The sequence below is a fragment of the Grampus griseus genome (assembly GCF_964374135.1).
Source record: "Grampus griseus genome assembly, chromosome: 7".
NCBI classification, from domain to species: Eukaryota; Metazoa; Chordata; class Mammalia; order Artiodactyla; family Delphinidae; genus Grampus; species Grampus griseus.
The window spans coordinates 89,120,483-89,136,869 of record NC_139001.1 but is presented as its reverse complement, the minus strand read 5'-3'; the positions used below and the strand labels follow the sequence as shown (position 1 = coordinate 89,136,869).

Genomic DNA, 16,387 nt, shown 5'->3' with positions numbered 1-16,387 from the left:
AGCATAATCCAAACATTGAGCATCCACTCCCTTAAAACTTTAGGTAAATCTAAAACAGGAGTATAAAATAAATATTTAATCATCCTTAGTTTAAAACTCTTCCAAATAACTTCAGAAAAGTTTCTGCTTTTTCAAGTGGAAACTAAGCAGAAAGTTCTAGAATAATAGATCCACTTAATTCCACAGGCAGGCTGATCTTTAGATACTTTAAACCGCAAGGGGCAGAGAACATCAGTATGACTACTCAGAGATGATTAAGAAAGCCGCTCATCAATTAGAAAGGTAAATCTCATGCCAGTTGATAGCAGTTAGGCTGAGAGAGGCAGTATATTCCTGATTGCGCCAAGGTCCAATGATTATGGAATGCTTCACTGTAAGTGGAAATGCAGATTTGAAAACACATTCCTAAAGTATCCATCTTTCTTATTGAACAGATTACTTTGCCCAAGTTCGGGGAACATTTGACAACCATTCAAAACCACTGGAGTTTACCTGAGAAAATAAAAATAGCCCTCCTACCTTAGAAAGGATCAGTTTAACTACCTTTTCTCTCCTTTCAGAGTTACTGAGGCAAGTTTCTCTAAGCGCAAATGTCTGATAAGTACCTTTTAACAGAGTCATTATGTGGTCAACTTTGCTCAAATCTGAGATAATTTGACATTTGCATAGCTAACAGCCCTTTCAATGTGCATTGATACTTCCATTAAATGTAATGACTTTAAATCAGTGATGGAAGAAAGAGCATCAGAATCTTTGGAAAAAGGGTTACAACTACTTGCAACTCCTCCTTCCATGTGATAGTTCCTATTTTAGAACTGTTGCATGTAATTAGAGGCATTTTTCTTATAAGGGAGCTTGTTGCCAATGCAAATGGTTGGCAACATCACCTTTCAATAAATACATCTGGCACACCCCTCCTCAAAATCATCTTGCAAACACGAAATTTTCCCTTGTAGATGGACCTTATATATAAATTGAAAATTCAATTGACATTCTACTCTGTTTCCTTCTTTCAGAAAATTTTATCAATATTTAAAATTGTTTTGATTCTCTAAAAGACTAAGTTTTTAATTTATCTTAGATAATTGAGAAGTTATCATAAAAGAAAGCCTAAAGTACCATGACTTCATTAATTCTCAACTTATTACTTCAGTATGTTCTACAGGTTGGTAACTCAAATGCATTTTTTCATTACAAAAATGCTCTTAGTGATGGTTGAGTCTTATAACTGGTTCACAAAATCATATAAATTAGTATTCCTCCAGAATTGTTAGTACTAATGTCAGTATGATCCTGGAAGAGAGAGAAGAGAGTATTTTTTTTCTTTTGCTCTTCTTCTGCAATATCAAGTTAGGCAAGGTGTATTTTCCCACATCTCCTATATTTTATGAATCAATTCCTCAAATCCTAGTGCCCTATTCCTACAACTACGTGTCCATAGTTTTGCTACAGTAGTCTCCCTTCCCTTCCTAAAGACAACACACAAATTCTAAGGTAACACCATATGCTCCATGACCAGAATCACGCATCTCACTTTTCCAAATGCAAAGACTCATTTCTAAGGTTATTTATTCTATACCTATTTGCCATTTTTCAAAGATGGTCATCCTTACTAGCCCAAGTTAATCTCTAAATGGTGGAACTTTAGACAATGTCACTTGAAGTATTTCAAGCAATGATAAATTATTTGGGGACAGGCACAACAAACAAGTAGATCAGCAAACACTGGGAGCCTATGTCTAAGGTACAAAAATCATATACTTTTGATTCTGATAATGTCTTTCTTTTTTCACAAATTCCATAGTATATTTTTTGTTTGTTTTCATGTATGCTCTCTCACCAGCAGTGAAAGACTAGAGAAAAATTGCTAAGTAAGCATTCATAAATCAGAGGTATTACTTTTTCTCTTCAAGAATATATTTACCCACTTGATAGTTATTCCAGATTTCTCAAAAATTTTCCACTCATTAGCGATAGTATGTGTGAATTGGGAAACTTTATGTAAGACTTTTATTGTGAAAATCTTTATAAAATCATTTAAAATTGTTGGAACACACACACATAGACACAAAATATTGATGTAGATAAAATTTCATATCAGGGACCTGTCCTAAGACTATAGCTACACACACAAAAAAACTTGTAAAATGTTGCTACATTTTAATATACTTCAAAACCAGTACTTTAAAGATAAGGAAGCAATGAATCAACTATGCTCCTTATTAAAAATTGCTTGTTAACATACTTCATCACTTTGAGACTAATCAAGTTTGTTTTTCCACAACACACTGAATGCACTTCAAGAAAAATACTCTAATTAAAACATGAAATTACTTTTCTTCCTCAAGCATTCTCACATCCATTGTGATATTTGCAGACCTTGCAGCTGACGCACATTTCCGAAGAAAAGCTTAAGCTAGGTTTACAGATGTGTGTTCTGAAAACTGCCAAAGTTTGAGATGAACCCTCACAGCCTAAAAGCACACATAACGCTGGATCCTGTCACCAGGTGAGAGCTCAGTGCTTCTTCTTTCAAAAAACATATGGATTGCAGATCTCTTGCAAAATTCCATAAAGGAGATTTTCCAAGACTCAATTCCCACAATAATGGTATAAAAAGAAAACAATGCTTTCTATACTATGTGGAACACCCAAGATATTAATCTGAGAAACTTACTTGTGCTGATATGATCAGATTTGCTGCTCTTTGGGGCTGGCCTCTCACACTGTGTGCCTGACCAGTTGGTGGAACATCTAGAAAGATAAAAACAAACAAAAAAATCAGTGAGTAACAAAACCCACAAGTCTGCTAATGTAGTAACTTTAACCAAATGAAATGAAGGAAGAGCCTGCTATCACAGATTCATGAATTTTAGATAGAGATTTCTGCTAATTTCCTGCATATTGTCAGTATGCTGAGGGTAACTTCAATTGGACTTCACTTGTTAAAATACTTTTTAAAATTTAAAGTCATTTTTCTTTATTCTATGTTAAACTTAAAATTGGCATATTTTATAACAAAACTGAAATTTTAATTAAGAATTGAGATTAATTTGAGACGTACTGAAAATTACGCCACTATAAAAATTGAGTTTGCCTGTCAAGCAAATCCTTCTTTACTAAGTTTCTGTGATTTATTTTTTCTGGTTCTAAATTCAGAGTGGAACTAACAACCAAACAGCAAATGGTCATATGTCTCATAGTTCAAACTGCACAATTTTTACTCTTTTAATCAGAGACAGGGAAATATAGTGCTTTCCCATTTAAGATCATGCTTCTATTCCCATGAAACCAAGACAATATGCCCAAGTTTTCATTCAGAGAAGTTGTCTTTCCCATATAGGAACCATGACATTATGATGGGAAGTCTTGCAAAGGATTAAAATAATAGATTTGATTAAAATCCTTCATTTAAACATAAATCACAACCATATAATTAGCTGATTGTATCAAAATAAATGCTGGAATGGTTTTAGCTATGTTTGAACAATGTCTGCTGGCTAACACAAGATGCCTACATGCATCTGTCAGAGGAAATCCATAGAGAAACAATTTAATTGGCTTCAGTTCTTATTTAAAATGACTGTCAAATACCACCACATCACAAGTAGTTGTACACAGTAAAAGAATCGCTTCCAGAACTATTCCAAGTAGATATCTTTGGGCATGGTGGCCAAACTAAATAACTGCCATGGGTGGGTCTCTTCCAGTTCTGTCATAGCCAATTCAAGTAGCTGAAGCTGTTTGGGAACTAGGCTTCTATGATGCCATGTGAATTATTTGTGGTACTTGCGAAGACAGTATCGGGTGTCCTAACACAAGGGCAAAATCTCATAAAATCATCATATTGACAAACTCAAGTTACAAAAAGAAAAATTTGTTTCATAAAAGCATGCATTAACTTCAGAATAATGGACAGCAACGTTACTATTCAAGAATATAGTTATTTGATTAATAATGATATTATAAAACTATGAGTATGGATCATGATTTCAATGAAAATTAATATCATTATATTATTATTAAGTCATCACTCATGCATTATCCTGATTTTTTATTTAGATCCTTTATAAAAAGCTTACATATATATTTTCTATACATCACATTTATTATATACCATACTACAAGTAAATCATTAAAATAGGTAAATAAATTTTAAGGCCAGGTCTATGACGCTGTCTGTATTACTGAAGTGAGGTAATGAAATGAGCATATTTCAAATAATTATAATAAAGTGAACAACCAATAAAATCATTGATTTAAAAAAATCTGTTTTCTCCCTTAGTTGTGGTTTTGCAGTTGAATGTTCTAGAAAATTGTTCCAGTTCTTCAGTTCCTAATTCTTGACACAGTCCAAAGATAATTCAAAATAAGATGTTTAGGCAAATTTTGCAAACATCATTAGAATGAATCCTAATCATTGCAAAAGTCTTTTTGTTCTTTGTAGCTTTACATTTGTCAAATCTTTCTAATTGACCACTGAGGATATTTTACATGCTCCAGTGAAAAAAATAATACTGATTGCTTGGTAATTTTATTATATAACCGATGTGTACAAAGCTATTTTAAAATTAAAATATCAAAATTTGCTCTTTACATTACCTCCTTTGAAAAAACAACAGTAACAACAGCAACCTAAATCAGGTTCATGTTAAGCAAGAGAAATGATCTGAGATATATTTTGTTGTGTTAATAGAGATAAGAACCTCTGGGGCTCATCGTAACACTGAGATGCTTAGAAGTCAGAAAATGGAATTGCTCAGGAATTGGAGGAATAAATGCTAATTGATAAGATGTTCTGATATGAGCATAATGTGTTTTAAGTATTTTAGGAAGTTATTAAAAATATGCCTTTAGAACTCCAGAAGGGCAGAGAGAGATTTTTAAACAAAGAAGATCAGGATACTGTGATTTTTATTCCAAACTCTGAAATTATTTAAGTAGGACAGGTGGTATTTATTAACAGTATTGAGTAATTTTCTGTTTTATCCATAGCTTGGAACCCAGTACTTATATTAGATAAAATATATCACTTGCTAGTGGTCGTGATGCTCCCCTCTTTTGCATTGTGGAAGCACACTTAACTTCTTAGCTTTCAGGGAATATTTTGTTTATAATATTTGTTTATTATCATCTTTAATCTGTACTGTTGCAATCTACTGCTCCCTGCTATTCATCCCTGGACAATTATCTTTGAGTTAGTCCTGCATGGTCCTCCCAAGAAATCTTATTTTTTTTCTTACCATCACAAACATCTGTATATCCTTCCTTTTAAATTTATTCTAGTTATTTCCCCCACTGTGCTTTACCCTAGGACAATGAAAATCAGCTTCTTTTTCTTATGTGTTTGATCACTGTACCACTCTGAATTATTTAACTTTTTAAACACTTTTATGAATTTTGGGTTCATGAAAGTATTGTCGGATCATGGATAGATAGGTAGATAGAAAGATAGATTCTTATTTATTCAAACAATTGTTTATCCTTCTCTTTTCACATTATCGTACGAAGATATTTGCTTCAAAAGCAGTCTTTTTGATTTCTCCCCTTCTCTCCAAGGCCAGTGACATTCAAAAGAAAGGTTGTTTATCGTTATATTGTTTTCCTAATCTTATTCTTCCTTTTATGTTCTAGGTTAGACTAATGATTATCAAACTGAAAAATGTGTTAAAGTTGAAATTCTGGAGGCCCATATACCAGAGATTTTCATTAAGCAGCTTGGAGCTGTGGCCAGAAATCTGCATTTTAACAAAGTGAGCCTGATGCAAATACTTCACAAATCACACTTCAAGAGATATTTGAGATAAATTATTATGTTCCCACAGATTTTGTTCTTATACCAAATATTGTTCAATCATTTAAAAAAAATTTAGGATAGGAATAATAGTATGCATGTCCAGCAAGACTGTTCAAAAGGTTAAATGACATTGGTAGAAGTTCTTAACATAGTATCTGAAAGTAACTGAGTGGATTTTTGTTTGGGGTAACTAATTCTCATCTGAATGTTACTATATGAAATGCTTGGATAGTTAACTTATTGTGTTCTTTAACAGTGTGTGCAATTATTGTATAGTTACAATATTCTATATTTCAATTGTAATTTTCTGTAACGGGGGAGTACCTTTGTGTAAAGGCAATAGTGTAGCATATATTACTAGGAAGCACAGTAAATATTTTTGGACTATCAAAATAAGTTTAGCATATATAAGGGAATAAATATATAATCTTTAAAAAGAAACAGTTTTTACAATACAAGCATAAATATAAGACATATAATTAAACTGTCCAAAACAATGAGAACTCTGAAGTAGCAGAGAGATTTTACAAAAGGAATTGAAATCAGATATAAAATACTGAAAGTGTATTAAAATCTTAGGTATTGTCTTTCACTGTAATAGTGATCAACTTACGTGGACTACTCATGTCATTTTGTGGAAATGTCGTCTAGAGTCACTTGCTTTGGGAGGACTTCAAAGTAAAATAATGAGATTAATATCTGCTTCCTCTTTTCATCAAATTTAAAGGTCATGGAACCCTTCTGACCAAAGTGGAATTCAAAGGTAAACCTTAAAGCAATTTGAAATTGAATTTCTCCTCTTACATGCTAGGCTGCCGTTATTAACTATGATGATGGAGACATTCAGAATGAAAAATCTTTTAATATACCCTTCTCTTTCTACACACAGGGGAAAAAAAATATGGCACAAGGGATTAAAGGAGCCTTAGAAAACTTGTGCAGAGTGCCATGCATGTTTCAGTGCTCCAAAAAGCTCATTCAATAAAAATAAAACTATGACTACATTTTGTGCATCAGATTTATAAAACAGTATTTTCATACAGTGATGAAAATTCAAACATTAAAAGTCAGTTGCAAATTTTTTTTTCTGATTAATTCTGAAAATTTCACTCTTTTGGTGGAAGAACATGACTACATTTGCATGGCATTCTTAACTTTAAAGCCTTACACCCTATGTAGCTCCCAGCACTTTTTTGCCCCCCTCTTCTTGCAGACTGCTGTATTGCAAAATGCAAAAAGTTTTATTGCATTTGGAAAGGATATTTATATATTAATTCACCAGTTTGTTAACTTGACTTTGAAACATTTTTTCATCTGTTATTGTTTCCCAATTTTCTGAGATAAAATTATTTCATATATACATAAAGATTTATAATTTTTTAACATGCTTCAAAAATTTTCTATCCTACCTTTGATATAATATTTTGCATGAAGTTCAATTAACATTTGCACAACTTTGTGCCAGGTCCTAGGATAAGTGTTTTCATATGAAAAATATTCTTATTCAGCTTCTATAATAACCCATGAGTTGGAATTATTCATCTTATGAAATGGAGAAGTGTGTGTTCAAATGATTTTCCTGAAAAATCATAGCTAATAAGAGGTAGAAATAAAATGTGGAGTTATTATGATCCTTCTTATTCAAAGCAGTAGTAGGAAAAATGCTTTTCCTTACTCCCTCATGCCCAAGAGAGTACAGTCACTTAAGAAGAAAGTAGAAATATTATCTGAACAAAGGAAAATCAGTGCATTTTCTGAGTAGTAAAATTGTTAAAATTACCACACCGGCTCAGACCTGTGGTCAGTAATGCCTGATATTCTGTCTCTGGCAGTGACAGTGAGGGACATGTTATAGAAGGGTGTTAATATCCTTCTTGATACCAACTTCACATTTTTGTGTGGATTCCAAAATACTGTAGATGTGTTTAAAACACCTTTAAAAATCCAAGATCCATCAATTATAAATTCATCTATATTATTACTCAGTACAATTTTGAACTTCCACAACAATTCACTCTATATATATTTCATTCATTTGGTAGATATATATATATATGTGTGTGTGTGTATATATATACACACACACACATATATATATATATATATACACACACACAGTTTTGTACTACAATTTCTATTTATTTAGCACTATTCTCTATCAAAATTTGACTGTTATTTCTAACATAGAAATAGCTAGGTATCACCCTGCTTTGTTTTCTTCAAAAAGCTTAAGTTAGTATCTTAAATTTTTGTTTGTTGTAATAAGTGGTTCAACTCTATAATTATATATTATAATGCCTAGTTTTAAAATACTACATTAAATCATTGTGTTACCTAGTATTGATAAAATTAGTAAGACAAAGCTAATCTTACTTTAATATTAAGGACATTTGGTCAGAAAGAGTTTTTGATTTCTGAGAAGGGTTAATGTGATGAAGTAAAATAATAATGAGATGTTCAATAAACTCTGACCAACAATTATTTTAGGAAAAGTAAAAATTAATGAGAGGGCTTCTCTGGTGGTGCAGTGGTTGAGAGTCCGTCTGCCGATGCAGGGGACACGGGTTCGTGCCCCAGTCTGGGAAGATCCCACATGCCGCGGAGCGGCTGGGCCCGTGAGCCATGGCCGCTGGGCCTGCGCGTCCGGAGCCTGTGCTCCGCAACGGGAGAGGCCACAACAGTGAGAGGCCCGCGTACCGCAAAAAAAAAAAAAAAAAAAAAAAAAAAAAAAAAAAATTAATGAGAAATTTCAGTTGAAGAAGTGACCATGAAAGAAATAAAATTAACAAAGTGCATTATTTAAAGTGATTATTTTAAGAAGGAGAAATATAAAAGATAAAATCTAGTTTGCCAAGAAGTTATCCATAAAAGGAAGTTTGTTAAGATTGGCTGGTTTCAGTTAGAAATGTTTAAACACAAAATTCTATGCAGGCCACCTGAGCAGAAACAGCCACTAAAGTGTGAAATGATGACTCAATAAATATTAAAAAAAGAACAAAATCTCTACTAATGTAAAACTTTTATTATCTAGATGTTTTCCAGGAAATTTTATTAAAAGCAGATCTGAAAGGCATAAAGTGTTTTTTGTAGAGTGAGTAGATGATTTCTACTTAAATTAATATGTTACATGCATCAACTCAAAAGGAAAAGGAACAATCATAAAATTAGTATTAAGTAATATGGTTGATAAAATTGAAGACATAAATGTAGGGTATTACATTAGAAACGGTGGTTATAATTCTATAGCTGAAAGTGGGAAGAAAAGCAATGTATGCTGTAACACAAATGGAAATCTACATGATGCCATGATGAATGACCAATTCCAAAACTGGCTTAAGAACATATCAAGCCATGGGGGCTGGGGTTGGAAATCTCCATGCTTAGTGCCATGCAGACAAAGTGACTAATCTTATACCTGAATATTTTATGTTTTAGCACAAAATAAGAGTAAACAATAAGGAATTTTTCTATGAAAACCTAATGACTACCCTTCCTAGTTCATAGGGTTTCTGTGGTGCAACATGGTAAAATCTGAAACAATTTATAATGGCAATATCTGGCATAGTCAACTGCAGTTATTAAATATCATTCAAGGCATATTATTAGTCCTATACAAATGTGGGGCAATGGTAGGGATATCAGAAAGTGTTAACAGAAGGTTTTGAGACTGTGAATGTCTTTATAAGTGAGATATATAACTCTAATTCTCTAGAAAATATTTATTTTCAGTTGTAGTGCACATATGCTGAGATATTGATATTAGCTACTTTAATTTATAGTCTGAATCATTGGGAAATAATTCCTATATATAGATAGTCACCTCCTTTCTGATATTTCAGTATAGCCTTTGTTCTAGTTACAAGATTTTTACATATCCACCAAAAGGTAACACTAAAGGTTTCTAGAGGCAAACATTTTTAATTGATAAAGGTACACTGTATTAGTATTGATACCACCTTCCCAATTACCACCATTCAGCCTTCCTCAAAATCTAGGACCTGCATTTCACAAGTTTTTAAAAATTTTTAAATTGTTTTAAAACAAAACAAGCAATCAAAAAAAGAGTAAATGAAAAAAATTGAAATGACTTGCTAAAATCAAGTGTATGAATTAACAAATTTGTCTACGCTGCATAAATGTCAATTAGTCATAAAACACTCACTAGATTTGTTCAACACTTATAGGAACATGTTGCAAACAGAAACATCTGAAGGCTTATGACAAAAGATGGCCATTAACACACACTTCTTTCCTAATCCAAGTATTATATTACTTCCCTGACTCAAGGTGAGAAGGTTTATGCAGGCAGTAGTCTAAAAATTGATTCAGGAAGTTTAGATAAATATCTTCAATAAATCTAAAAGGCTATAGAATATTACAGTAGTATTTTACATTATGGAGAATTGCCATTTGGGGTCAGTTATAAATACCTTTATTTATTTGGTCCACATACAATCATAAATATGGTACATTTTATTTTTGCATTTCTCTATTTATATATGCATTTATAAATTTCTAAATATGCCTTTGCCTATGACTATGCTAGACTAATTACTTAAAGGTAGGGGTAATCTATTATTCATTTTTATATTTCTTCATTTCTTGAGCACATGGTCAGTATGTAGGTTTGGTCAATCAATATGTTTGTTGTTTGTTAAAATGAATGAACGAATGCATGAAGGCATGGAGGATGCATGGTTGAACTCATATGAATACACATACATGTGTCATATCCCATTCTATGAAGAATATATAGCTCCATTCATAAGTACATGTTTTCAGCTAGTTACCAGTCATTTCTCACTGAAAAGAATATTGATCCACTATGAAAAACACTTAACATGTAAGAACCACAGTAATAGGCAAATATTTTCTTCCTTTCTTCCTTCCTCCCTCCCTCCCTCCCTTTCTTCATTAATCTATTTATTAATTCTTCCTTTTACAAAATTAGATGATCACATTTTAGCAACTTGGACATAAGTAAAATTTTACTTATTCAATGTTGTAAATTCTGTGACACTTCTGTTCTTGTCCCACGATGCAGCTAACTAAGAAACGTTTATCTTCTTTCCCTGACAAAAATTCTAAAGGCATTTGCCTGATGGGTAAACTGACATGGAAACCAGTTTTATATAAAAATCATACAAACAAATATGTAGTTAAATATAATTTAATTCAATTTAGTCATTTAAATAATTGTGTAAAATTAAAGTGCTGGTATGGTGTGACACAAATGGAATGTGTAAGTTTTGGAATTAGACAGAACTGTGCTGTAATCTAGTCTCCCCTCCTCACAAAGGATATATCTTCTAGCAATTCACCCACTTTGGTTGTTTAGTTTATAATATAAGGGAGAGCAATACTCCCACTTTTGTCACACATTTCCCACAGATCTAGCCTTTTATGCTTTAACCTTTGTTTTCCCCTTAAATCCCCTTCCTTTCTTATTTTATATTTTATCTTTCTATTGTATGTTTTCCTTTTACTACCTCAAAATTTTTCTTCTTCTTTCTTTACTTTGTTTCTTTTTTCCTCTCTTTCTTCCTTCCATTCTTTTCCTTTTTCCTTTTTGCAAGGCAAGTTGATCATTATAAAAGTTAAAAAAAAATTAGGCTTCCTGAAAGATTAAATGATACAATGTATATAAAATTTACACACCCTCTAAGTTAATTTAACTCAAGTGATAAATAATACTACGAATATTAAATTTAAAGCTTGTATATGGCACACCAATATCAATATAATTATAATTTTTGTTTGTATGCTGAGTGGAAGAAGTATTAGGCTAAAATTTCTGTACTCCTTTAACAAAAATGGCTTTCTCCTGCTACTATTCCAGTGTGAAAAAGAAGAAAATATTTCCTTAACTGACGATAATGTAAGGAATTTTTCATTTATTTTTTTCACTCTTAAACCAGTGTTGCTGGTTAATCTATATTCCTCTGATCCTTTTCTTAAAATTGTATAAAGTTGGTTTGGAATTAAGTAGTAGGTTGGAGGTTTATTGATTTATTTTTTTTGACTTGTTCCAGGATAGAACATGAGCAGGAAATAAACCTTCATTGTTAAAAGCATCTGAAATTTGTGCTTTTTCATAGCAGCAAAACCTGGGGAATGCAGTCTAATAGAGAGAAAAATAATGTAAATTGTTAAAGAGGTAACAAGTAAATGAATGAAAATACTACGTAGTTATACTGTATTTGGTTTCTTTGGTTATTCTGATTTACTTACTGATTATATTAAAGGCCAAGAACATGTCCCAGAATCAAGGGAAAATAAGGTGACTACATCAAAGCTTCATAACAACAGCTGCCCAATGGGTAACTATGCAATAACTGTTCTCTGTTAGGCAGTGCCAGCTGTACTCTCAAAGCACAAACTGGACTTTAAACTTTAATAGAAAAATTCTGTATTCCGTGTTTTTCCCCATGACATGACTAGCTTGGTGAAAGCTAGAACAAGCTACAACTTGTTACCTGGGATCATAAAGGATAGATATTGATGTGACAGATTTTCCTGGCCTTTACTGTTCCAAAAGACATGCACGTTTCACATTTCGTGCTTTGAAAATATGCCACGGGGCAGAAAACAAATAAGGGACATGCAATGACCTGACTCTTGAAAAGTGGACAACACAGGCTGCCAAAGTTGAATTGCTCAAAACCCCTGCTGAAAAGTTGTGATCTGTTTGAAATCACTCCTGACAGCTTCCTTGGGCTCTTCTCAAATGTTCTCTACGGGGCCACAGGGTCGCTGGTCCACAAGGAGGAGCGTCGCTCAGCCTGACAGCAGAGGCCTGAAGAGTAGCATGTGCCCTCTCCTTTCAGCAGAGCCAGTAGTTTGAAATACCTAGGCCTTAATTAGCTGTTGTAATATAGAAGAATAATTCCTACCTTTTAAAAATGTGTGACAGAAACGAAACTCACTATCTTCTTCCCCAAAACCCCAACAGAGGTTTCCCTAGTACCTGTACATTTCCTTATGTGTTTCTCACCCTAAGGACGTATAAAACAATGCTAAACTTTTAAGAAAATACTTAGATGGAACAATCACAAAACCAAAGAAAATGACAAAATGACTAATTTTCCGATCATTCGCTTAATGAATGTCCCTTTGGTACTTGTACATTCATTTTGCATCCCTCTGAGTTTTAAAAATCTGCTTTGAAAATGTTTCAAAAGCTAGCTCCTGTGTGTTTTCTGAGGTGTTTGAGGGTGGACCTGCTGCCCTTTTTTCTCTGTTGTCCCTCATGGGACTTGAGCTTAGTTATGTACTTCCCTTTTCAGTCACTATTACTATCACAATCATCACACTTCTAATCTTTTATTTATGCCATATTTTGCTTATTTTTAATAACGAGCACTTTTTAAGAACCCCACAGCTTATTTTTTGCCTCCAAACTCCCAGAAGCCCAAATTATGCCAAGTACTGATCATTTTATGTATGGTCTATTAGAACAGTTTTAAGGTTCTACTTTTTTTTTTAAGTGTTTACTAGGTTGAAAACAATATTCTGTTTTTTTTTTAACAGGTATTACATTTCTTATTCCTCAAAATAATTTTAGGAAGTAGATGCTATCAGTATTTCCATATTAAGATGACAAATGAGGCAAAGAGAAGAAAAACAAAACCAACAAAACAAACTGCAATTCCAAGGTATAAGGTCTTCTATCTTTTGGCTCTTTTTTGTGCCCTGTTTACCAACAAATCACTTTTAAAAAGCCATTTCTTTAATTTAAAAAATTGTCTCCTTTTCCTTTGTAAATTGGGATTCATTTTAAAATCTGTTTTTTCAAACCCAGGGCTTCTTGTTCCAGCAGAGCACCATGCCATCAAGACCTTTTTAAAACACACACATGATTGAGATAGTTCATAAGTCAAATGTTATTAGTGTTCCCCTACTGTTTATGGACTTATGGAATAAATTTCAAATTCCTAGCTAAGCATATTATGTTCCTCAGAACGATTTCAGTGTATAACATTATTGTCTAATACTCCCCCAGAAGCACCATTTATCTTACACCACTCACATCCACAGAGCCCCTGCCACATTCCTTCTTGTCTCATCTCTTTCCTCAAAATAGATCAGAGTCCCTCAAGGGCAGGGGCTACAACTTACTTTCCTCTATTTCATTCTTTTTTCTTTCTTTCTTTTTTTTTTTTTTAGAGAGAAAATACCAGGGTAAAAACAACAAACAAAAGTCAAAGAGAAGAGAGAACAAAAATTAATACAATTAAGTTTTACTAATAACTTAATATGGGTAAGTTAAAAGCCTATTTAGTTCCTTTTGTAGAGAGATATTTAACCTCAGTTCCAGAACGCTCAGGAAACTTCCTGTGGTAGTTTTAGAAGATATCATAAAGATAAGAAAGAGAACCAAAAATCATAATGAAATGAATCACTTAAAATTTTTTTTCTGACTCTTGCAGTTTTTGAAAATGTATTAATGAAGTAAGAAGTGGTATTACAATGATGATAGAAAGATGCTTATATCATAGGCTGCCAGATTTCACAATACAATACAGGCACCAGGACAGTATTTTTTAGCAACATTAGTTAAGCACATATTACACAAAGAATGCATGCTAGCTGCTGAGGCAAAATAGATAAATCAGATACAACCTCTTCTTTAAAGGAATTTACAATCTGCCAGAGAGAAACAGACATGTACATTTAGAAGGGCCATGGAGTAAAACAAGCAGCATTCCCAAGCCAGTTTCATAGAAATATGCTCCATGTCAAAAGGCCACACAGAGACGAGAAGCCAATTCTAGCCATAAAATATGGAATATCATAGGGTACTACGAAAAATGTAACCACACACTCATGCAGATGATCAGAGAAAGGAAAACCATGTTTCCAAAAAAAAAAAAGAGGAAAAAAAAATAAAGCAGAAAGCAAACAAAACAAAACAAAACAGATGCCCAAATAAATATAACCAAACCAAAAAAACAAAAAAAGGAAAAATCCAGAAAAAAGGGAAAAACAAATAATAGATTGGGGAAAAATGCTCACAGAAAGTTATTTTTAGCTTCTGCTTGAAATGAAGAAGGAAAACATAAAAAACTAACAGTGTTAAATTGTTTTTGACCACACAGAGAATTGGTCCTGTTACGGGCAAGAAGCAATAATACATATAGTAAGAAATGTCTTGGAATTTTGCCATACTGCTATTTTCAAAACAGTGTGGGCCTGAATTGGTATGATTTCAAAACCAGTGTAATATCAGAGTTAGATCTTTTTGGTTCTCCCTTTTCAGTTGATAAAATATAATTTTAAACTTTTTTTTTCTTTTCTTTTTGAAAAAGAAGGTGAATTATACAGAAAATTGATTTTAAAGGAAATATTCCCCAAATTCCACCAATAATGGTCATTAATCTTTAAGCTTCACAAGTCAAATATTTTTGTCTGTTCACTGATAAAAACTTCAGTGCCTAGGTTGTTTTCTGGTATATAGTAGGTATTCAATAAAAATTTTCTGATGAATTAATATGGGAAGAAAAAAATCACCAGTATTTTTGTTATCTAAATGGACAAAAATATGAAGAAACCAAGGGACAGACACTTAGGTTTCTAGCTCATATAGATTGTGGATCTATTGATACTAGACTAGGGGTTGATAATAAGAAATAGGTGGAAAAGATTATTACTTCTCTTGAAGTTAGGCATAAATAAGTTTATAAACTTATTTTATAAACTTATAAGTTTATAAACTTATAAACATAAATTTATATAACCTGATATATTGTGGTACATTATTTTAAAGTATCAGGAAAATAGATCATAAAATCACAGAGAAAAATTAATACAGATATTTAATTGTGACCCAGGAATTTTTCAGTTACTCCATAGTTTTAATAATAAAGGCTTTGTTATTTTTAATTCTGCTACTATGGGAATCTTTGTTTTCTCAGTGTCTTTATAGATATTTTAGAGGAATTTTGAGAGAATTGGTATCTGTGGTTGTGACTCTGACCCAATTTTTAAAAAATTACTAAAATTCAAATGTGACTCTGATTAAATACATCATACTTTATAGTTTTATAGTATATTAGTGAACAATTAGTCTAAACCCATCACCTTATGGACAAGGAAAATGTGATACAAACAGACAATGTAACTTGCCCCAAATCATTGCTAGTTTGATTAATAAAATCTATACTTTCACACGGAATATTTCTTCTTCTGAGTGTTGATACTAGAAAACTAATGAGATAAGCACACAGATATTTAAAGACAGAAGTTTTTATCCTAGGAAAAAATAATTTAAAAAAAGAACAAAACACAGAAACAAACTAACAAAAAAATCCTAATTATAGAATGATAGCTGGTTCATTAAATAAAATAGGAAAAGTCCAGACAATAGAACACTCAGTAACCTTAAGAATAAAAGTATCTAGTTATGTAGATTGACACGGAATGATGTTCATAATGTATTGCAAAGTAAATAAACATGAAAGAGTATCTATCACATGATTTCATTTTAGTATATAATATTCTGCAAATATATATTTGCATAAAGAAACGGAATGAATAGAACCAAAGTAATAGTAGTTTGAGATCAAAGCGTCAGCAGGTTTGATTTCTTCT

General features: G+C 32.3%; 1 protein-coding gene across 1 annotated transcript in view; it reads right to left on the bottom strand.

The window, feature by feature from the left end:
* The window catches only part of LRP1B (LDL receptor related protein 1B), a gene marked incomplete at its 3' end in the record, with an annotated part of 1,802,496 nt that overhangs the window by 10,374 nt on the left and 1,775,735 nt on the right, over nucleotides 1-16,387 (bottom strand). Inside the window, exon 87 of the mRNA XM_082657914.1 lies at nucleotides 2,678-2,754. Within this exon, the coding sequence (XP_082514040.1) occupies nucleotides 2,678-2,754 (77 nt within the window). The remainder of the gene's footprint in view (nucleotides 1-2,677; nucleotides 2,755-16,387) is intronic.